Genomic DNA, 20,458 nt, shown 5'->3' with positions numbered 1-20,458 from the left:
TGCCAAGATGGTTGGTGGGCAAAACCAGTGACAATGGGAGGATTTGTGGCACTTCCTAAGGTTGCAGCATGGGAAATACGGTTTCTGACTTGGCAAAACTCAAAGGATAAACTGAGACTGACATTCCAGAGCTGAGAATGAAAAAGTGTGAGTAAAGTGTGAGATATTGTGCAGGAGGTGAGAAACCAGAGAAATGAGTAATGTGTGACAAGAGTAAGGTGGAGGTATGGGGATTAAAGACAGAGGCCTCTGGAGTAAAGTTAGATCCAATGTGTGGAGTGAGAGGAGATAATGTGTGGGGTATATGGTGTGGACAGAGAGAGTGAATGTGGAATAAAATAAAATGTGAAAAGTGAAGTGTGACTGACCCTTGAGGAAGAGAGAACAACAAGAGCATGTAAGAAAGTGTAACACGTGAGAGAAAGCGAAACAGAGTATGAAGCAATATATAACACATCACTAGGAGTGAAAGATGTTTGAGTAAAACTAGAGAGTATTAGTGATACCTGTAAAGAGTGACGGTGTGGAGAGTAAAGAGTGACTTAAAGTAAGAAAGCAGGGTGCATGGAGTAATATGTAACACTGTGGGAAGGTGAGGGATGTAGGGCACATCAAAGTCTGGGGTTTGTAGGCAATAAATGTGTGAAATAGGGGGGCAAGACGGTGAGGGCAAAGTATGGAGCAATGTTGGGCAGTGGGCAGAAAGAAGAGTCATCAAGAGAAGATCAATGACAAAAAATATGGAGGAAAAAATGACAAATGGGAGTAGGACAGTGAGGGGCCTTAAACTGTGATATACCTGTGTGTTGCTCAGATAATGCTTGTGTGTAGGATAAAAACAAAAGATATGGGTTTATATAGGGTTATTATGGTCATGTATATACAGTACAGTGTGCTAATCAATATGCGACATGTCTTTATGATTAGTGAGTATAACAGCATAACCTCGAAACCTCTGTCCTCCATACCTGAAGAAATATTTGCCATAGTAATATGCCAACATTCAGCCTTCTTAAGGCAAATGGGTAGACAAATAGAGGGTCAGTTAGGTAAGTGTTTTGTGACGAGGCCAGGTAGCCATCATGACTGACAAAACAGACTTACTGATAGCTGTAAACCGAATGCCTGCTCACATCAATATTCCACAAACCATTCAGATTCAAATAGTACTTACTGAATATAAACATTTTTAATTGTGTCCTGAACTAGATTATCATAGAGGTAATTGTCCAAGATGAGTTCTTGATATTTTTTTCTTCATCTCTGTTCAGAAGACTGTTAGAATTTGAATGTATTTGGTATGGCTGAGCCTCCATTCTCCCTTCAGCATGGTGAGACTCAGTGGAGGAAACTGTGATACATGACAAGAAACGGATACAGAATAAGTGTGAATCACAGCAGAACAATAGACACACCCCAGCGGAAAGTGTGGAAAATGTGAGGGATTTTTTCCTTCTTCTTCTTTTTTGTTATTCTTGTGTGTGTTTGAGGAATATCTATCTATCTATCTATCTATCTATCTATCTATCTATCTATCTATCTATCTATCTATCTATCTATCTATCTATCTATAGTGCCTTTCATATCTATCTATCTATCTATCTATCTATCTATCTATCTATCTATCTATCTATCTATCTATCTATTTTGGTCTTTGGCCAGCTTGTCATCCCGGCCAATAGTGTTTGAGGAATATCTATCTATCTATCTATCTATCTATCTATCTATCTATCTATCTATCTATCTATCTATCTATTGTGGTCTTTGGCCGGCTTGTCATCCCGGCCAATACCCCCAGGCCGCCAGATGGAGCCCTCCCTGCTGTACGGAGGTGCCCCGAAGACCAGTAGGGAGTCATGGACTATGTAGTTTTTATACACGACCCTGATGGATACCACAGGGGCCACAAGAGGGAGCTGCAGGGAGGAAACGAAGACTCATTTGTGCCCTATAACCCGGAAGTGCGTCAAAGGAAGACCGACGTGCTTCCGGGGTGAGAAGAAGGACTCGTACCTGACCCGGAAGTGATAGAGAATCATGTGGACTGGGGATTGGGAACAATTCCGGGTCAGGAAGGATAAAAGGACTGTGGGAGTACCCAGACGGTGAGCTGAGCTGGGTGGAAGGGTGGCAACACGTCTGGGAGTCAGAGGAAAGTTATTGTATTATTGTTATTGTGATTTATGAGTATAGTGGAGGACAGGGTGCTTTGTGCACTGTGGGGACATAAATAAAGTCATCATTTGGACTTTTATCTGGTGTCTGGAGTTGTGGACAGGGGTTCAAGGGAGCAATACAGCCTTAATCTGCCACACTATCTATCTATCTATCTATCTATCTATCTATCTATCTATCTATCTATCTATGAAGAGGTGTGGAACAAAATCTATCAAGTGCAGGAATTCTGATCATATAAAATGAGGCAACATGGCTTGGGGGGTGGGGTAACACCTGGCACTTTCTGGGAGTTTGACAGATTGTACAGAATGAAGTATCCTGACAGAAATCGTGTGATCTTAAGTGTGCCCTGCAGAGAGCAGAGAGTGTAAAAAGAGTGTTGCACGAAGCAGGAGGGTGTGTGTGTGTGTGTGTCTCACATACAGTATGTAACACATGAGGTAAAATGTGGGTGTGTGAGACAGAATGGAGTTGAATGGGGTGTGTGGGCAGGAGGGTAGGCAGGAAATAATTTTGTGTGGGTCGTCCGGTGAGAAAATGCATGAATTGTAATTCTGTCTATGATCACTCAGTGGGAAATTTCTTAAAGTATATTTCAGAGGGTTCAGACTTGAAATTCCCTCCCCAGCTACCACTCTACTATCGATGGAGAGAAAGTGTGTGTGAGGTAAAGTGTGACACATTTCAAGGAGACTAAAAAACAAAGTAAGGAGTAAAGTGTGACACATTAAGAGTAATATCATGGAAAGGTGAAATTTGGGCTGAAAATGAAATGCAATAAAGTGTGATTGATGTACAGGGTGAAAATCAGTATAAAGAGTGAGGTGTAACATTTGAGATGTACAGAATGGAGGCACATTTGGATAAACTGACAATGAAGCGTAATGGATTATGGGGAATGTGACTCATGGGAAAGACAAAGTGGTGAGTGAAGAGGGCCATGTTGAGGAGTTCTGGAGTACAGAGTGACAGACATTGTGGAGGAGGGTATGCTACAGTGTAAAGAATAAAAGCAAAAAAGGGAGCGTGAGAGACAGAATGGTATAAAGTTGAACAAATGGTAAAAGAAGCATGACATATTAGGAAGTAACGTGAAGGTGAAATACAAAATGGAGAGTAAAAGCTGAAAGGGACCAACCAGAGTAAAGTGTTCTGCATAAGAAGGTAGAGTGTGATGCCTTGGAGGAACAGAGAAGCTGACGATAGAGTAATGTGTGACAATATGTGGTAAAACAATGTGAGTAGTGAATTTTGTATACAATGGGGGTCAGCTAGGTTGTGCCATAGCTGAATTTGATGCCTCACAGTTCCACATACATCAAATCCTGGCCTGTGAATGTCTCTATAAAGAATATGTTTTCTCAGTGTCAACTTTCGTCCCACCCACCCCAAGCCTCTGATTCTCCTGCCCTCATGGCTCAATTTGGCAGCTCTAAATTGGTCCCTGGGATGAACCATCCAGGGTTGGTTTCTGCCTGCTGGAATGGGTTCTGGCTGCCCTATATTGGGTAAGGTGCCTTCAGAAAAGGGAGAGTTGGACATTCTGGCAGTGATAGACACAGGATGGAGTAAAGTGCGGCACCTTGTTGAGGCAGAGCAGGGAGTAGTGGCAGTGTCACAGACAGAGACAGAGACAGGAGGAAGTGACAAAAAGTAAGGAGAGCAAAGTGTGAACACTTGGACACGCTTGGGGTGGGGGTTTAAAGAATGACTGCCCTTATAAATGAGTAACCACGGAGCACTTCTGGCCCATTTTCTGCCCTCTTGCGTGGTGCTGGCTGCTTTCCAGTTTCTTACATGTTAACTTGTCACACACTTTGGAGTTTGACCTCTTACCGCTTAAGTCCGGCCATCTAGAGGAGACAAGGCACGATTCCTCACTGCTCCCGAGCCACACAATGGGAAGACTGGAGATCCTGGAGAGCTCAGTGGCATAAAGAATGGTGGACGCACTTAGAAGCAGGTAGGCCTGGTACAATTCATTATCTGCATTGTGCCGATCTGTGTGAAGGTGAATAGTTGAGTCTGGAGTGATCAGGGGTTGGGCCAATTGGATCAGGAAAGGCGGGTAAGTCGTCAGTGGGTGGGCACTCACCTTTCTTGGTCACATTTAAATTGTGATTTCCTGGTGAAGCTCTCTGTTGCCTCACAATAAGATGCCATCAGAAATTTGATGGCTGACTGCCTTAAACTAAACATGTGATGGGGGTGGTGGGCCTGAATTTGATTAAACCTGAGCACTCTTGTCACACGTGATGGTCACATTGGAGGATATCTGATGCTACAGTAGGCACTTATCTGTTTTTCCTACAGCACCATGTTGGAACAGACCCCCACTTTGGTGCCCACCTGCACCACTGAATCCAGTGGCACCCAACTAAGGACTTCTCTGGAGATAGTTGACATTGTGGTGCTGGTTTTGTACTTCTTATTTGTCCTGGCAGTTGGATTTTGGGTAAGAGAGGCGGGTATTTTCACTCTTGCACATGGGGGCAGAACCAAAGTCTGTGTAAATAGCCATTTTGCTTTCTTCGTCCTTAGTCCATGTGCAGGACAAAACGCAGTACGGTGGATGGCTACTTCCTAGCAGGAAAGAACATGGTCTGGTGGCCGGTAGGTATTATCTCCAGTGGCTACCTGTGAATTACCACTTGTTGGCACTCCTTGTGGTATTTAAACGCTGATGCTCCTCTCTTTTGCAGGTTGGAGCATCCCTCTTTGCTAGTAATGTGGGTAGCGGGCACTTTGTTGGACTTGCTGGCTCCGGAGCAGCTTCAGGGATAGCAGTCACTGCCTATGAATGGAATGTAAGTGGACAATGGGGGTCCCTCAGGCTGATGGGTACTTGTAGGCCTACTCGGGATGGCAGCTGTTCATTTCAATCAATTGTTTAATCCAACTCTTGTATCTGAACATCTCAAATGAAGCTCTTGTTTCAGCCCTTTGTTGATGCAAATTTTTGTAAACATAACTTAACACTTTGATTTTTAAGATTCTGTTACAGTGCCAGTTAAAAAAAACCAGTTGAGCGCGTGCAGATCATTCAGTGTCATTAGAAAGATACCTGACCGTCAAAGCATACATTTAAATAGCGCATTTCAGGGTTGATAGGCTTACAGTGTCTGTGTGCATTAGGGGGACTCAAGATCCATGATTGGTTCAAGTTCAGTTCTTTCAAACAGATAGATAGATAGATAGATAGATAGATAGATAGATAGATAGATAGATAGATAGATAGATAGATAGATAGATAGATAGATAGATAGATAGACAGTATAATGTGACAGCAAATTGCAACAGCAAAAAAGAGAGTAATCATACAAGACTGAGTCAATAGTGACTGAATAGGAGAGTGAAGGCTTAGGTTTTATAGGTGGAGGACAAGAAGGGGTGGGATCTCAGGCTGAAATGAGGTCTGCATGAGGGTATGATGAAACAGCAGACGAGGGTGGGGTCTTAACTGGGTTTTCCTTCTGGTGGTATGTGAAAGAGGGAGAAAAGGCATTAGTACCGTTCATCAACCCCTGGTTCTGCATTTTACTTTCATTTAAGCCCTTAGACTGCCACCCATGCACACATGTGATGATAGATAGATAGATAGATAGATAGATAGATAGATAGATAGATAGATAGATAGATAGATAGATAGATAGATAGATAGAAACTTTATAAATCTCAAAGTAAATTGCAGGGTTATAGTAGCAGACAAGTAAAAGGCACAGATACTCATAGCACGAATTATAATAATCTTAAGTAACTTAACTATAAGAAAACTAACAAAGTGTAAAGTGATTAGAATAGCACACACTTATCAGTTACAATTTCACAGTACAGTATGTCAGTTATTGGCACAGTTTATTGCACATAGCGTCACTATCTGTTAAGATGTCTGCTAGACCTGCTCAGTAACATTCAGCACACAGGGAACAAGACCATTATAGAGCCTGATGGCTGAGGGTAGGAGTGACCTCACCTAACACTCCTTGGAGCAACAAAGCTGTCTCAGCCTGTTACTGAAGGTGCGCCTTTTTTTAGCCAAGATCTCATACAGATGGTGAGGGTCTTTGTCCCAGATAGTAAGCAGCATCCCGAGTGACCTCTGTTCTACCACTTCCTTCAATGAGTCCAGACGGACTCCCAAGATTGAGTCAGCCTTTTTAACTAGTTTGTTTAGTCTGTTGGCATCAGCTGCACTAATGCCATTTCCCCATTACACCACCACATAGAAAAATATTCATTGGCCACTACAGACTGGTAGAAAACATATAAGAGTGACCTGCATACACAAACAACCTCATCCTCCTCAGGAAATAGTGATGACTTTGAACCTTCTTGTAACCAGCCTTTGTGCTGATACTCCACTTAAACCTGTCTTTCAGATGCACCCCGAGGTACTTATATTTCCTCACCGTCTCCACATCTTCACTATCAATAAGAACTGGAGACAGAGTGAATTTGACCCTTCTGAAGACTGTAATGGACTTTTTTGTCTTATTGATGCTGATCTGCATATGATTCAGCCTGCACTATTCAACAAATGCACTGTGGAGAGGCTGTCCTGCTTACAGTACTGCCTCAGAGTCACAATGGCAACATAAATCAGTTATGACACAAATTAGAATTTTATTCTTGGCTTGTAATTTTTTTTCATTGTACAGTCTACATCAGAACTCCATTTCAATAACAGACATAGCGGATAGGACACAGTTAATGAGGGCAGCAATCCAAAAAATCTCAGGGTTGAACAAGGTCAGTGGTTGTGGGATTCTCAAATGTCAGGGTCTGGTAACATTTTTCACATTTTAAGATAATATTGTTTTGGTACAGTAAACCAATCAAACTGAGAGTTCCTTCCAGAAATGTCTGGAAACAAAGAACCTTTCTGGTGTTCTCCTGGCAGAGCTTAAGAAACGCTTTCTTATAGACTTATTTGGTATAATAATGCAAACAAAAAGTGTGTATAATAAAAAGGAAACGTAGGCAAGGAGATATAATAATAAGTAGAAATAAAAATATATAGTATATTTTATATTAAAGATGACATATCCTAAGACAGTTTTGTACAATTCAGAGTGCAAAGCTTACTAAATACATCACTGCCACCCACATTGGCTCAGTGCAGATCAGAGTGAGTTCAGCCCACCCATCCATGCGGTGTGCCCCTCCTTACCTGGAGTGGTTCAGTCCTGCTGCCAACTGTGGCTGAGGGGTTTCATTTAGTTTCACAAATCAGTGGGTCAGTCTTACTTCCAATTGATCTTTTTCTTTAATTAGTTGCGATTTTTTGCAGAGCTTTTCACATACCATTTGAAGCATCTACTGCAATTGCCATGTCCATCTGTCCGTCTGTCCACACAAAACAACAAGACTAACAGTGGACAGGTTTTGCTGAAATTTTAGCACACATATTCTTCAAGAAAATGTGTCAGGAAATTTCAGAATTTGTGAAGATGTCATGAATACAAGGAGCTGTAACATTTTTGACGTTTCAAAACCGCCCATTGAAAAGCATTGATGAATTTCCCTACTCGTCTACTTTAAAACAGAGAAACATTCTGCGCAACTTTAATTATGGATGAGTTTAGTGTTTCACATTTAGCTTGAGAGCTGTTACTTCAACTTATATATATTGTATATTTTTCCCAACAGCTGCCCAAAACAGTTAGTGAAACAATGAGAGAAGACCACACGTAAAAGCTGTTTGTACACCAGCTCACTTCTCCTGTCGCTAGAGTTAATTAAACCGTAAAAGTAAAAAAAAAAATCAAGAAGTCACTTGTGTAGAAATGAATGTAAAATGAAAGGAATTATGTAAGCATCATTTTGTAAGGATAACATGAACAAATGTGTATTCCAAATTTGCAGTATGTTTGTTATAAAAAGCCACGCAGGAAAGAGAATGAATGGGCAATAAATGGAAGTCTTAATTAATGCAAAAATTAAAACCAGAAAATTTTAAAAATACCTTGCGTCTAAACCCTAAACAAAACCTAACTCCAAGTCAAAAAGCCAAAAAGAAAGAAGCTCTGAAAAACATTTAAACACACAAACGCACTTTTAGAATAAACTTGGATAAGGAAGTGACCCCGGGGCTGAACTTCATACCTCATGATCTCTGACATCTCTCCGTTTTTTGACCTTTGGCACGGCCGCTGTAAAGAGACAAGAACACAACATAAAGGGTCTCGGGCACCCGGAGGCAAACCTCATATATTAAAGTTACGCAAAAGGCATAAAAAGGAAACGTGGTATAGCGCAAAGTTGAGACGTCTTTAAAATCATTTGCGTTGTTTCCTCTTATGATGGATTTTGGGAGGAAGAGGTGGGTCCAGGTGGTCTGTCCCCCCGGTAGTGATGTCACAGATGGAGAGGTGTCAATCTTTCTTTCTGCAGGAAGGGAAGGAGAAGAGAGAATGTTATTACACAGTGCATCCTCATGTCTTGGCGGCAAATTACACTCACGCAAGCCTTTAGGTTGTTCCCCAAGCACACACGTGTGACAACGCAAGCAACTGCATGGCAACTGTCAAAAAAATAAAATGCACAAAGTAGCAACTTGTGTATGGCATAGTGAAAGAATGCAAACAAATATTAAAATTACCCAACAACTCTATAAACCCCCCAAAAAACATTTAAAGAAAATACATTTTCAAGAATGTAAAAGAAGCATCCATCCATTCTCTTAACCCACTTTACACTGAGCAGAGTTGTGGTGGTAGCTGGAGGCTATCCCAGCAAGCACTGAATGCAGAACAGGAACAATTACAGGACAGGATGGCCATCCATCACAGGCTGAACACAAATGCAGGCCAAGCACTCACACACATCAAGGACGAATTTCGCACCACCAATCCCCAGAACCTACAGGTCTTTGGACTCTGGAAGGAAATTCATGTGGGCATCACTCACCATGACAATGTTAACACAAAAAACAACCTGCAACATTAGCCACATTTGCATCCGGATGTATTATATTCACATTATAATGATTCAGTATTTCTCCAGACCTGTTTCTCCAGACCTGCGAGACGAGACTTTGTGCCAACAGATTTAACCACGTCTGGGGCCGGAAATAAAAGATAAAGAGTAGATGACAAAGTAGCACATCGTAAGGAATTCAAAAACGTTGACATGGTACACATACAATGCAGGTTAGAAATAATGGAAGTACGAAAATTCAAAAGTCTCAAAAAACTGATGGTAAAGATCGTATTAGTGCAAACAAATGGAAATTATTACTCCGTGAAATGACGGAACAGTGTAAAGAGATTGAATATATTGTTCAGATTTAAACTTTAAATCAGAGACTTGTAGATTGTCTAATTTGTGTTGCCATGAAGGAAAAGTAATGTTTCTTCTCAATGAAGAGGCGTATCTGCGAGAATTAAAAGATTTGTTGTTTGATGAAAGTGAAATCCATATATGTGAGAGGCAGAGACGTGAAATGGCTGGAGCATAGCGCTGCCCAGGGGGTTGGCGAGCGAAGCGAGCAGTGGGCGAAGCCCCCTAGTATTATTAAAAATAAAAAAAGAAACATTTTGTAACAAAAATAATTCATAAACAAAAATGTGCTAGTTGACTCTTTAAAGTCACTTACATGATTTAAAATGCACCAACTTTTAAAACAAGAAACTGAACACACCTGAATGTTACACCATTTTCTAACTTGTTTCTTGTTATCTTGCATTTACAATAACGTGTGAGTATGATATTTACAAGTAAAAAATAGAAATGTGTATAAATGTTAACTTTGTTTTCATAATTTCTTTTTAATTCATGTTTTATCTGTGGTGTTTTCTCCCTTTGTTGTACCTCAATACTGACAGTTAGTGACGAATGGTGAAGGCACAGGTGCGAATGACACTGAAAGCTAAGGGGGTCACAGTTACTTCAGTGCTAATTGATAAGAAAAGACTTAAATAACCAGAGCATAAAATAGGAGCAAAATCTTAAAAAGGAAAAAAGAAAAGCATTGCATAACACAAAACTGCTTGCAATATTCAAAGAAAAATGTGGCAAACACTTCTCTTGTAATTTATTGGCCAACATGAAATGGTAGAAACTGGGAAATTCCAGCTTGCCTAAGATGTCCAGTTAAGGGCACAGCTTTGGTGGCATAAATACTTACAGTCTATGGGTCTGAGCTGGAGAGCCACTGATTTAGGCCTTTACTTAATAATTAGCCCTTTCATTTGCATTTGGCGAAGATGAAGGGGTGCCCAGGGGGGTCTGACCACCCTCCTACAGATACACTGTGTTACTAAAATAAGACTATAGGTCACAATGTAACCAATGAACATGCAGCAAAGAGATGCAGTGGCAGCACTGCTGACCCCGGGGTCCCCCAACATGGAGATTGCACATGGGTTTGGTTCAGTTTCCTCCCATGGTCCAAAGACAGGTGAACTGGTGATTCTAAATCGGCCTGTGTGTATGTGTGTGTGTGTGAATGAGTGTCTGTGTGTGTGTGTGTGTGAATGAGTGTCTGTGTGTGTGTGTGTTCACCCTGTGATAGGCAGGTGTCCTGATCAGGAGTTGTTCCTGCCCACATCTGTTGCTTGCTGGTAATCCTGCCCTGTTAAGTTGGTTTATAAAATGGATGTATCGACAAATACTATAATCCATTCTGCCCCAACAACTCTCTTTTGCGCATCGCCAATCCTGAAAACAGACAGAAAAACATTCTGTACAATTTCAGTTGCAGATTACTTTACTGTTTGACATTCAGCTTAACCCTTAAACTGCCGGAACCGGCTAAAGTTGGTTCCCAGTGCAATTTGCCAGCACGACGGAGCTGATCAGTCAGTGGCGTATATTCATTGAGCAGCCAGCTCATGACCACTACCGCCCCCTGCAGCACTGCAGCATCACTTTCCCGGGGATTCACCCGCTGCACTAGACTAGCCTGCAAGCATCAGCGTTGGCCTCTATGTGCTTGCGAGCAGCCAGTTCAAGCGCAGTTGGCTCAGCGATTTACTGAACTTCATCAATGGCGTTGGTTGCACCTTGTACATCTTGTTCCTGTAGTTTTTTTAAATTTTACAGTTCATTGGCAGTGTGTAAAATGATCAGTGTTACAGTAATTGTGATGCTCTTTGCATGAAAATAAATATGTGTTCCATTATAATTTCACTTTTTCTTGGTGAATTGTGATGTTTACTTAAAAAGTGCAGCAAAAAAGTATTTGGCATCCAGGGGTGCATTAACCCCCAAGTATGTGGCAGTTTAAGGGTTAAGAGGGGTGATTTCAACTTATAGTTTTTATCTACAGTATTTTTATCTTTTACACATTCGATAGTTCATCAGCAAACAGATCTTCAGTACTCAGCATGAGCAACTGAAACAGTAGTGATTGGAGGAATATTTTGCTCAAAATGAGTGTTAGGGTGAGATCACATAAACGTGGATGTGAAGGTGGTTATCCTTAAATGTTGCTGGTGTCAGATCAGATAACTCTTTGTCAGACATGCAAGTATGATAACAGGCAGCACTGGTGGACTGCATTGTGAAAGCAGACCAGCCTGCAGGACCCAAATACGTAGAAATGTGGCTAACTGTAGAGACCAGCTGTGCCAGATCAGATAATCCCATTAGACGGCAGTATTAGAAGAGGCAGCGCTAAATTAATGGAAGGAATTATTAAGGCAAAGACTGAGCATAATGTGGCAAGAACAGGCATGTTACGGAGCAGACTGCATAGGGTCAGATGGAGGAGGTTGTCTTTTACTAATATGCTGGAATTCTATGGGGAAGTAACAAAAGGATATGATCAGGGAGAAGCCTATGATATTATTTATTTTGATTTTCCAAAAGCATTTCATACATCGAACATCAAGCTTAAAGAAGTGGGAGTTCAGGGCGTAGAGTGTGAATGTGTACAAAAGTAACTAAGACATGGGAAGCAAAGGATTTTGATGTAAGGCACTGTATCAGAATTAGGTGATGTTAAAGTGGTGTCTGTCAGGGGTCACTGCTCTTTTTTAATATACATAAATGATTTGAATACAAATATAAATATCGAGCTGGTTACGTTTGCAGGTGATACCAAATTAGGTGGAATGGAAGCTAAGCTAGAATCAGCTGTATCATCACAGAAGGACTTGGATAGAATTCAGGCTCGGGCAGTTCTATGGCTGATCAAATTTAAGATAAGCAAATATCAGTTATAACATGTAAGAAGCAAGAATGTTAATATTTGAATACACAGTATGAGCTCTGAAACTTGAAAATACACATTCATGATGTGATTGTCTGAAGGAGTGAAGGGTCTGACAATGTTTGAAATTTGGGGTGCCGACTTGGCCCTCTCCATTTACTTTCAGTCTTTTAACAAAAACAATGCACAATGGTGTAAAGAATCAAAACAAAAACAGTCACCACATAAGAAGAACGGCTGCAACTAATCTAGTTCTGCCATTGGGTCTGTTGATTCAGACTCTGCTCAGATCATCAGATCATCTCCCTATTAAGTGAGACCTCCTTCTGGGTGGTTGTGCTTTAGAAGCCCAGAGACTGGAAGGGGTGGAGTCAGTTAACCGAACTGTGGAGGAAGTAAATGACAGTTCAGGTAGCGGCAGCACCCTCTCTTGACCGGGGTGGTATCATTTATCTGGGAAGAGCTTGGAGGGTGATCCTCAGGCATGTACGTGTGACAATGAGAAGGACCTAGGACTTGCAGTGGACTTATCACTATATACGCTGTCACGCTTGGGTCGCAGAGTTGAATAAGAGAAAGGAAGAAGAGACCAGGTTTCGGAGGAAAAATAACTTTATTGCTGAGAAGGCACAGTCTCAAGGCTTTATTCAAAACAGGAATTTTTCTTCAGCCCAGAAGCACACAGGTTTCAAGCAGCAGTGTGGGCAAAGCTCCCTTCTTTAGACTGAAAGAACACAAAGCCGTCTTCATCTAACTGGGTCAGTGGCTTGGAAGCACCGACTGGAGCAGATGCAGTCTGGAGGAAAGAGGGCAGGAGAGTGAGCAAACAGACAGGTCAGCACTCAGCTTTAAATGTTCTAAACATCATGTAACAAGCATGTTACATGGTAAGCCTGTAAACCTGCAGCTGATCCTGCAGAGGGCAAGTTAGGAGTGCACTTGTTTCCCATTGAAATACTGTCTATGAGGGAGTTTTTCGAAGGTCAGCTGGGGCAAAGGCAGCATCGGAACTGCCTTTGTATGACTGCCGTCACTATCAGAAACTGCAAATCGGCAGTGTCATCAGTTACAATATCTAGACAATGTATGTACTGAAGCCATTGAGAATGCTAACAGAATGGTAGGTTTTGTAGCATGACGTTTATAGTACAAGTCCAAGGAGGTTATCCACAAACTTTATAATGCACCAGTGAGGCCTCATCAGGAGTACTGTGTACAGGAGTACAGTTGTGGTCTCCAGGCTACAAAAAGGACATAGCAGCACTAGAAAAAGTCCAGAGAAGAGCAACTAGGCTGATTCTGTAACTGAGAAGTATAAGCAGAATGAGATTAAAGCAGTTGAAAATTTTCAGTTTAAAGAAATGGAGATTAAGAGGGGAGTTGATTGAGGTTTTCCCAGTGGATACAGACTATTACTTTAAAAGGAGTTCAATAAATACACGGGGACACAGATGGAAACTTACAACCCATGGAATAAATTGCCAAGTACAGTACAGGTAGTGTGGTAGACAGTAGGAGTTTAGGGACCTTCAAAAGTCGACTTGATGTTATTTTGGAGACATTAGGTGGAAAGGATTGGTGAGCTTTGTTGGCCTGAATGGCCTGTTCCAATCAAAATGTTATACAAAACATTCTAAATATTCAGTAGTGTAGGAGCAAATCAGCCAATAGATGACCCTTCCTTAATACTGAATGAGATTAGATACTACACCAAACAGAACTGTGTGGCAAAATAACTGTGCAGAACAGTCTGGTGAGAATGACTGACCTTGCACGACATGCTTTGCATAAATGGCTGACCCTACATGACAGCTCAGTGGTGCCAGTCAGTTCACTCGACCTTCTCTTTGTCTCCGCTCCTCTAGGGGATGTTCATCGTGCTGCTGTTGGCGTGGCTATTCCTCCCTATCTATGTGGCATCTGGGGTATGTCTAACAGCTCCCTCTGTCTGGCTTGTACTCAGGTGGCCAGTTTCGGTCGGCCAACATCACCAGATATCCAGTAAGACCTAACTGCGGCAGCTGGCACCCTGCTGCTATGAGGAGGGCACCCTGTTGCAGGTTTTATTTATCTTTTTGGTGACCCCCTGCCCCCACACTATATTCTGTTTCAGGTGACAACGATGCCTGAATACCTGCAAAGGAGATTTGGTGGCAGCAGAATCCAGATTCTCCTTGCTATCCTCTACTTGTTTATTTACATATTCACTAAAATATCGGTGAGTTTGATGCAACTGCCACCCCATGCCACTTCTCTGAATCAGAGGTCAATGAGTGACCAATGTTTTCTGTGTTTTAGGTTGACATCTATGCTGGAGCCATGTTCATCCAGCAGGCCTTACAATGGGACCTCTACCTGGCCATCGTGGGTCTGCTGGCCATCACGGCGGTCTACACAGTTGCAGGTGTGAATAGAATGCCATGTGGAGATGCTGGACACTGCCAGCCAATAAGTGTCTTGTAACCCCATTTTGTCTTCTACTCCCAGGAGGCCTAGCGGCTGTTATCTACACTGATGCTCTGCAAACCGTCTTCATGCTACTTGGAGGTCTCATCCTGATGGGTTTTAGTGAGTAGCCTGTAGACAAGAGTTGAGCCACATGCATGAAGAAGTAAAGTGTGTGTGAAGAAGGCCGGCAAGCAAGGCATGGGGCCGGTTGGGCGGTGGAAGCTACTGTAGGTGTTGGTAGTGCATATGATGAGATATCAGGAACTAGCAGCTCCTACATGTGTTACATACCCTATAGTGACTGCTGTGGCTTGTAATAATAGATGCCATGATGTCCAAACAGTACTCGCTGTCTGTCACTACACTGTATGTTGACAGGGACATTAGCTTTGTCTATAGATGTGTGCTTCATCTCTGTCCTCCTGCCAGGTTTTGCCCAGGTTGGTGGCTTTGATGAGCTTCAGGAGAAATATCACCTTGCCATTCCCACAGTCCGAGATGTGAATACTAGCTGCGGATTGCCACGTGAGGACGCTTTCCATATTTTCCGAGACCCTGTCACCTCAGACCTACCCTGGCCCGGAGTCCTTGTGGGAATGACCATTCCATCCATTTGGTACTGGTGCACTGACCAGGTATCTCAAATCATCATTCTCTGTATTGCAGCCATGTGCCTGCCTGTTGGCCATACTGATGTATGTATCCAACTGTCTCTACAGGTCATTGTGCAGAGGTCTTTGGCAGCCAAGAATCTGCTGCATGCCAAGGGGGGGTCTCTGCTGGCCTCGTACCTCAAGGTGCTGCCATTCTTCATGATGGTTCTCCCTGGCATGATCAGCCGCATCCTGTTCACAGGTAGAGCCCATCTTATCCTGGCATAATCCACTTATAGTTGGTGGTCTGTCCAGCTGTAACACACTGTATTTTACAGAGGAGGTGGCCTGCGCTGAGCCAGATGTCTGCAAGTCAGTGTGTGGAAATGAGCTGGGCTGCTCTGACATTGCATACCCCATGTTGGTTATGAAGCTCTTGCCTGCAGGTGTGTACTTTATCTCTGAGGGGATGCCAGGGTGGGTTTGTATACTCTGGGCCTGACATAATGAACCTCTCCTGTGTTTCAGGTCTTCGGGGCCTCATGATGTCCGTCATGATTGCAGCCCTCATGTCCTCGCTGACCTCCATCTTTAACAGCTCGGCCACTATCTTTACCATGGACGTGTGGCGCTTCTGCCGACCTCGCAGCTCGGAGTGGGAGCTCATGATAGTGGGCAGGTAGGGGAGAATTGCTGAGGGCCATTGATCATCTTTGAGAATGAAGCCTTTCCTGGGTACTGACCAAGCTAAATGAAATGATGTGTCTGTTTGTCTTTACTATAGGGCCGGAATGTCTACTGACCCACTTACTGTACTTTGTGGTCTTCTTTTAGCTACTGACTCCCTCCCTCTGTTCATGCAGGGTGTTCGTGTTGGTACTAGTGGTCATCTCAGTGCTCTGGATCCCACTAGTCAAAGCCAGCCAAGGAGGACAGCTCTTCATCTACATCCAGTCCATCAGCTCATACCTGCAGCCACCAGTTGCCATTGTCTTTATAGCGGGGTGCTTCTGGAAGAGAACTAACGAGAGGGTAGGCCTCCAAAGTGATGGTTGAGATTCTTAGTTGGATCCTTCTGATCTCTCATTCACTCTCTCTCTCTCTCTCTCTCTCTCTCTCTCTCTCACACCCCAGGGTGCATTTTGTGCACTGGTACTTGGCTTGCTGGCAGGATGTGTGCGGATGGTGCTGGACATGGTGTACCCCGCTCCTCAGTGCCATGAAGAAGACTCCCGGCCAGCCATCGTGAGGAATGTCCACTACCTCTACTTCTCTGTCATTGTCTCTGCCTTCACACTGGTCGTGGTTCTGGTGATCAGCTTGACCTCTGAGCCGCCTTCCCAACAACAAGTAGGTAGGAGTGAGTGCCAGTTTGTGTGTGTGCACGAGTGGCACCATTAGCAACCTTTGTTTGACTGTTTAATCAAATTGAAAGGCAAGGCAGGGCTTCACTGGACAGGAGTCACTTAGAGCATCATTCCAGTCTGTCCCACAGGGTCTCTAAATCAGAAAGGGCATCTCATCCAGTCGAGCACTTGGAGAGTGCCATCAGTCCATCAGGGTGTTTTTGTTCTAATAGCAAGGGTCTCTTACATAGTGGCAATTTCTATCTTTCTGCCTCTGATGCGTTTGCCCCCGGCATTACACTTACTCCTTTGTTCTTGAGATGGTGGTGGCAGCAGCAGCAGCAGCAGGAGCCGAGTGTAAATTTGGGGTCTTTGGTTCACACAGCAGCCTTCTTTAGCATTGCACTACTTGAATAAACTCCTACTTTGGACTCAGAGGCCAGGGGATAACAGACAGCTTCTCCATATGAGAACAGGGGCACAAGACCCTAGGTCATTGACACATGGTCAGTGTGCTCCAGATGTTTGCCTGGGATTCAGGGTGAGAAAATGCTCCCCTCTGGGAGGCTTGACTGATTGCCTACCTTCCAGGTTGTCGCCCAATTGCAGAATTCATTCGACTTCAGTAGCAACCCAAGGTGCATTTTAGAAGGGAGCTGTAGGCACAGTTGAGAAGGTGATTTATTAGAACGGGTGCCAGCCAAGCCCATGAATTCACGCATCTCCATCTTTTCAATTTTCTTTTACCTTAAACAGATGAGTCGTTTAACCTGGTTCACACGCTTTGACAAGCCACCTCAGGGCCATGTGGAAAATGAATCAGTTGGAGAGGATGGAGAAGCAGACGTTCCTGGGGATGGAAAAGATGGAGGCAGTGGTGGCACAGGTAATTTATGTTCCTAAGAGATGCTTTTGCCAGCTCATTAGCTCAGTCCTCGTCGAGCTGCTGCACTGAGCATGTTCAAGGACCATTCACATTAACATACTGAATTGCTCTCTGGCAAGACAGAATGCAGGGGACTAACGAGAGGGAAACGGCTAGATATGAGGACCTGGATGGATGGCTCGGTTAGAGCCAGTAGAGGTGGGCTACACTCAGCTGAGTCTGCAGTTTGCTGGGTGTGGGGGGGCATGATGAAAAGCAGGGCCATCAAGAATGTAACAAAGTTGGCTGTGCATCAGGAGATGTGAGCTGGGGAGTGCGAGTGCCGATGAGACACAGGCTAGGGCCTGATCAGCCTCGGCAGGGTCACCTGATCAAAGGTGTTTGATATTGAAAGACTTAAAACATCTGATGACCTCAAGCTACATCACTGATGGTGTGTTCCAGTGCATGCAAAGATGTATTATTTAACTGTCCCATAATGTAACTGTCCCACGTCAATGACAGGCCTTCAGACTTTTGTCCACATCAGTAGTACTGACATGCTCCCACCTGGCCCGGTGATATTCCATATCACTACTAAGAGTGCACCATTCAGATTGGGCTCCAGATCCGAACTTGCTGCTGATTAAAGTTTTATACCAGCATGCTGCAGATTTACACATCAAGTAAACAAAACTCCAGTTGTTCAACATTTGGCATACGCTATGTCCTTAATGGGGGATGGTTTGTAATTGCCATGTTTCAGATCACGGCTGTACAACTCCAAGGGTCTGGTCTCAGATTCTGGCCTAATGAGGGAGTCTGCATGCTCTCTTTATGTCCATGTGTGATACCATCAAACATCCAAACATGTATGTTAGCTTAAATTCACCTGGCATGGTCTAACTAACACTGCTACAGGTTTTTTAAAAATGCAAACTCTTGGATGCCCTAAGTGGCACATCGCCATCATATATAACCTTTTGCCAGTAATGCCACACAATACCAATTTTTGGGCATCACATGATAGCAAGGCAAGCATATTGTCAGCAGTGGCAGCCATGATAACCAAAATGGCAAATGTGTTATTATGAGAATGATGTAATTTTAAATAAAAGCATGCAAAACAAGGAACTAGCATGTGCAAAATACTGAAATAATTTGAGATGCAGTACACAAAATTCCTGTTGGCTGAACACAAACTCTTACTCTGGCTCTGTGGAATACACTATACATTAGACATGGAGAGTGATGTCAGTTAGAATAAGCGTATTGGTTTATCAGGTCATTATTGTCCCACAGATGTAGTGCAGTGAAATTCTAACATGAGGTGCTAATCAGTGCCTTAAGCAGACAAATCACATCACACAAAGATACGCCACTCCACCTTGTACTCTGACCAACATCAAGTAGAACAGACACGTCTTACAACACACACACACACACTATGTGCAACACTAAAATGGCCATTTCATCAAATGGATTAAGTCATTATGCACTGTAAACTGATTCCCCACCCTGCCCAATGACCTGCACTGCATCTCTGTTGGTTTTAGAACATGGAAGACAATTGGGGGTCATACTGAGGGCATAGCAGTGCCCCCTGAAACATGAACAATGTCACGATCAGCACTTTTGACTATACAGCTTTGCACTCTTCGGCATCACCGAGACCAAAACTTGCATGAGCAGCTATGTTCCACTCCTGTTAATATTTTCTCCTTAAGGTTTCAGCCTTTTACTCAAATCCTCAAAAGTCTTATTAATGGATGCACTTCCCCTCAGCTGCTGCCATTCAAGTTCATACCCTTGCCCATCCTATTGTTGCACAAATAACTAGGGCCTGCCCACCCAGCCTGCTGCCACTTAAGCAACTACCCTTGCCTAGCCAGCCACCACTCAGATAACTAACCCTGCCCAGCCTGATGCCACTCAAGAGCTGAGCCCTGCCTTGCTAGTTGCCACTAATATAACTAACCCCGCCCCCCAGGATGCTGTCGCTCAAGCCTCAGCCAGCCAGCTCCTACCACTCAAATAACTGACTCCGCCCATCCAGCTGGCCCCGCCTTGCCTGTGAGGCACTGTCTGCTGTACTACTTTCTCATGAACCCAGCAAAGGCTAATGAGAGATTTATAAGAGAATAACATTTTAAAATGTATTGTCAGCTTTAAATGTGAAGCTCTCAGGGGGTACAAAGAATTCATGAGACAGTCCCACGTTTCACCCCTTGACTGGCAGGATGTCTCAGATCAGAGCAGTAGTTTCAAGGCACTAGCATGGCTTCAGTTCAGGCTTGCTTTGGGCATTTAATACCATCCTAACATTTTAAAAGGCCCATCTTTAATACTGTATTTATGTATATAGCATCTAGACAGCCAGCTGGTCACCACTGTCCTCCCAGATTTGTCCCAAATAAACTGCTGTCCAGTAAGGTTGTAATTCCTCACACCTCCTTCCTTTTGCAGTGTCAGAATCAAGTTGGAATCAGAAGCTGAAGGCTGCCTTCATGTGGCTGTGTGGTCTGCAACGGCAGGATGGACACAAAGCCCCCTGTCCCCCAAAGCCTGCAGTGAACATTGCTGTGCTAGAAGAGGACCCGCTCATGAAGCACATGGTCAACGCCAACCTCCTGGTCTGCATGAGCCTGGCTGTCTTCCTGTGGGCATATTTCGCTTAGCGAGGGGGCTCCTGAACAAATGGCCATTTGCTTTGTGTTAAATTAAAACAAATAAAAACAATGACCAGCTTCCTGAGGCACCAACACATGTCCGCTGATGTTTGTGGTCAGTCCAGGTAGCAGAATATAATCTTTAATGTGATGGAGTATGCCATACGCCCCCTTGTGGCCGCTTTATCCCAGGAGCCAGCGAC

The 20,458-nt window shown here is 43.5% G+C and overlaps 1 protein-coding gene across 2 annotated transcripts; it reads left to right on the top strand.

Annotated features, from left to right (window-relative positions):
* Nucleotides 1–4,030: 4,030 nt before the first annotated feature.
* Nucleotides 4,031–20,373, top strand: slc5a11 (solute carrier family 5 member 11). 2 transcript variants are annotated; one of them, XM_039774770.1, is made up of 16 exons: nt 4,031–4,141; nt 4,492–4,633; nt 4,720–4,791; nt 4,881–4,985; nt 14,200–14,259; nt 14,448–14,552; nt 14,633–14,738; nt 14,822–14,902; nt 15,212–15,417; nt 15,502–15,637; nt 15,714–15,821; nt 15,904–16,054; nt 16,239–16,407; nt 16,510–16,725; nt 17,478–17,607; nt 20,053–20,372. In XM_039774770.1, exons 1-16 carry the CDS (start codon nt 4,119–4,121, stop codon nt 20,262–20,264), a joined length of 2,022 nt encoding a protein of 673 aa, XP_039630704.1. In that variant the 5' UTR covers nt 4,031–4,118; the 3' UTR covers nt 20,265–20,372. The 2 variants fall into 2 exon arrangements, with proteins under 2 accessions (XP_039630704.1, XP_039630705.1); XM_039774771.1 differs by lacking the exons at nt 15,212–15,417; nt 15,502–15,637; nt 15,714–15,821 and having other exon boundaries at nt 20,053–20,373.
* The last annotated feature ends 85 nt before the right edge of the window (nt 20,374–20,458 follow it).

Source organism: Polypterus senegalus, chromosome 13 (genome assembly GCF_016835505.1).
Source record: "Polypterus senegalus isolate Bchr_013 chromosome 13, ASM1683550v1, whole genome shotgun sequence".
Lineage (NCBI taxonomy): Eukaryota > Metazoa > Chordata > Cladistia > Polypteriformes > Polypteridae > Polypterus > Polypterus senegalus.
Note: the sequence above shows the minus strand (reverse complement) of the source record. Positions and strands in the feature narration are given on the sequence as shown.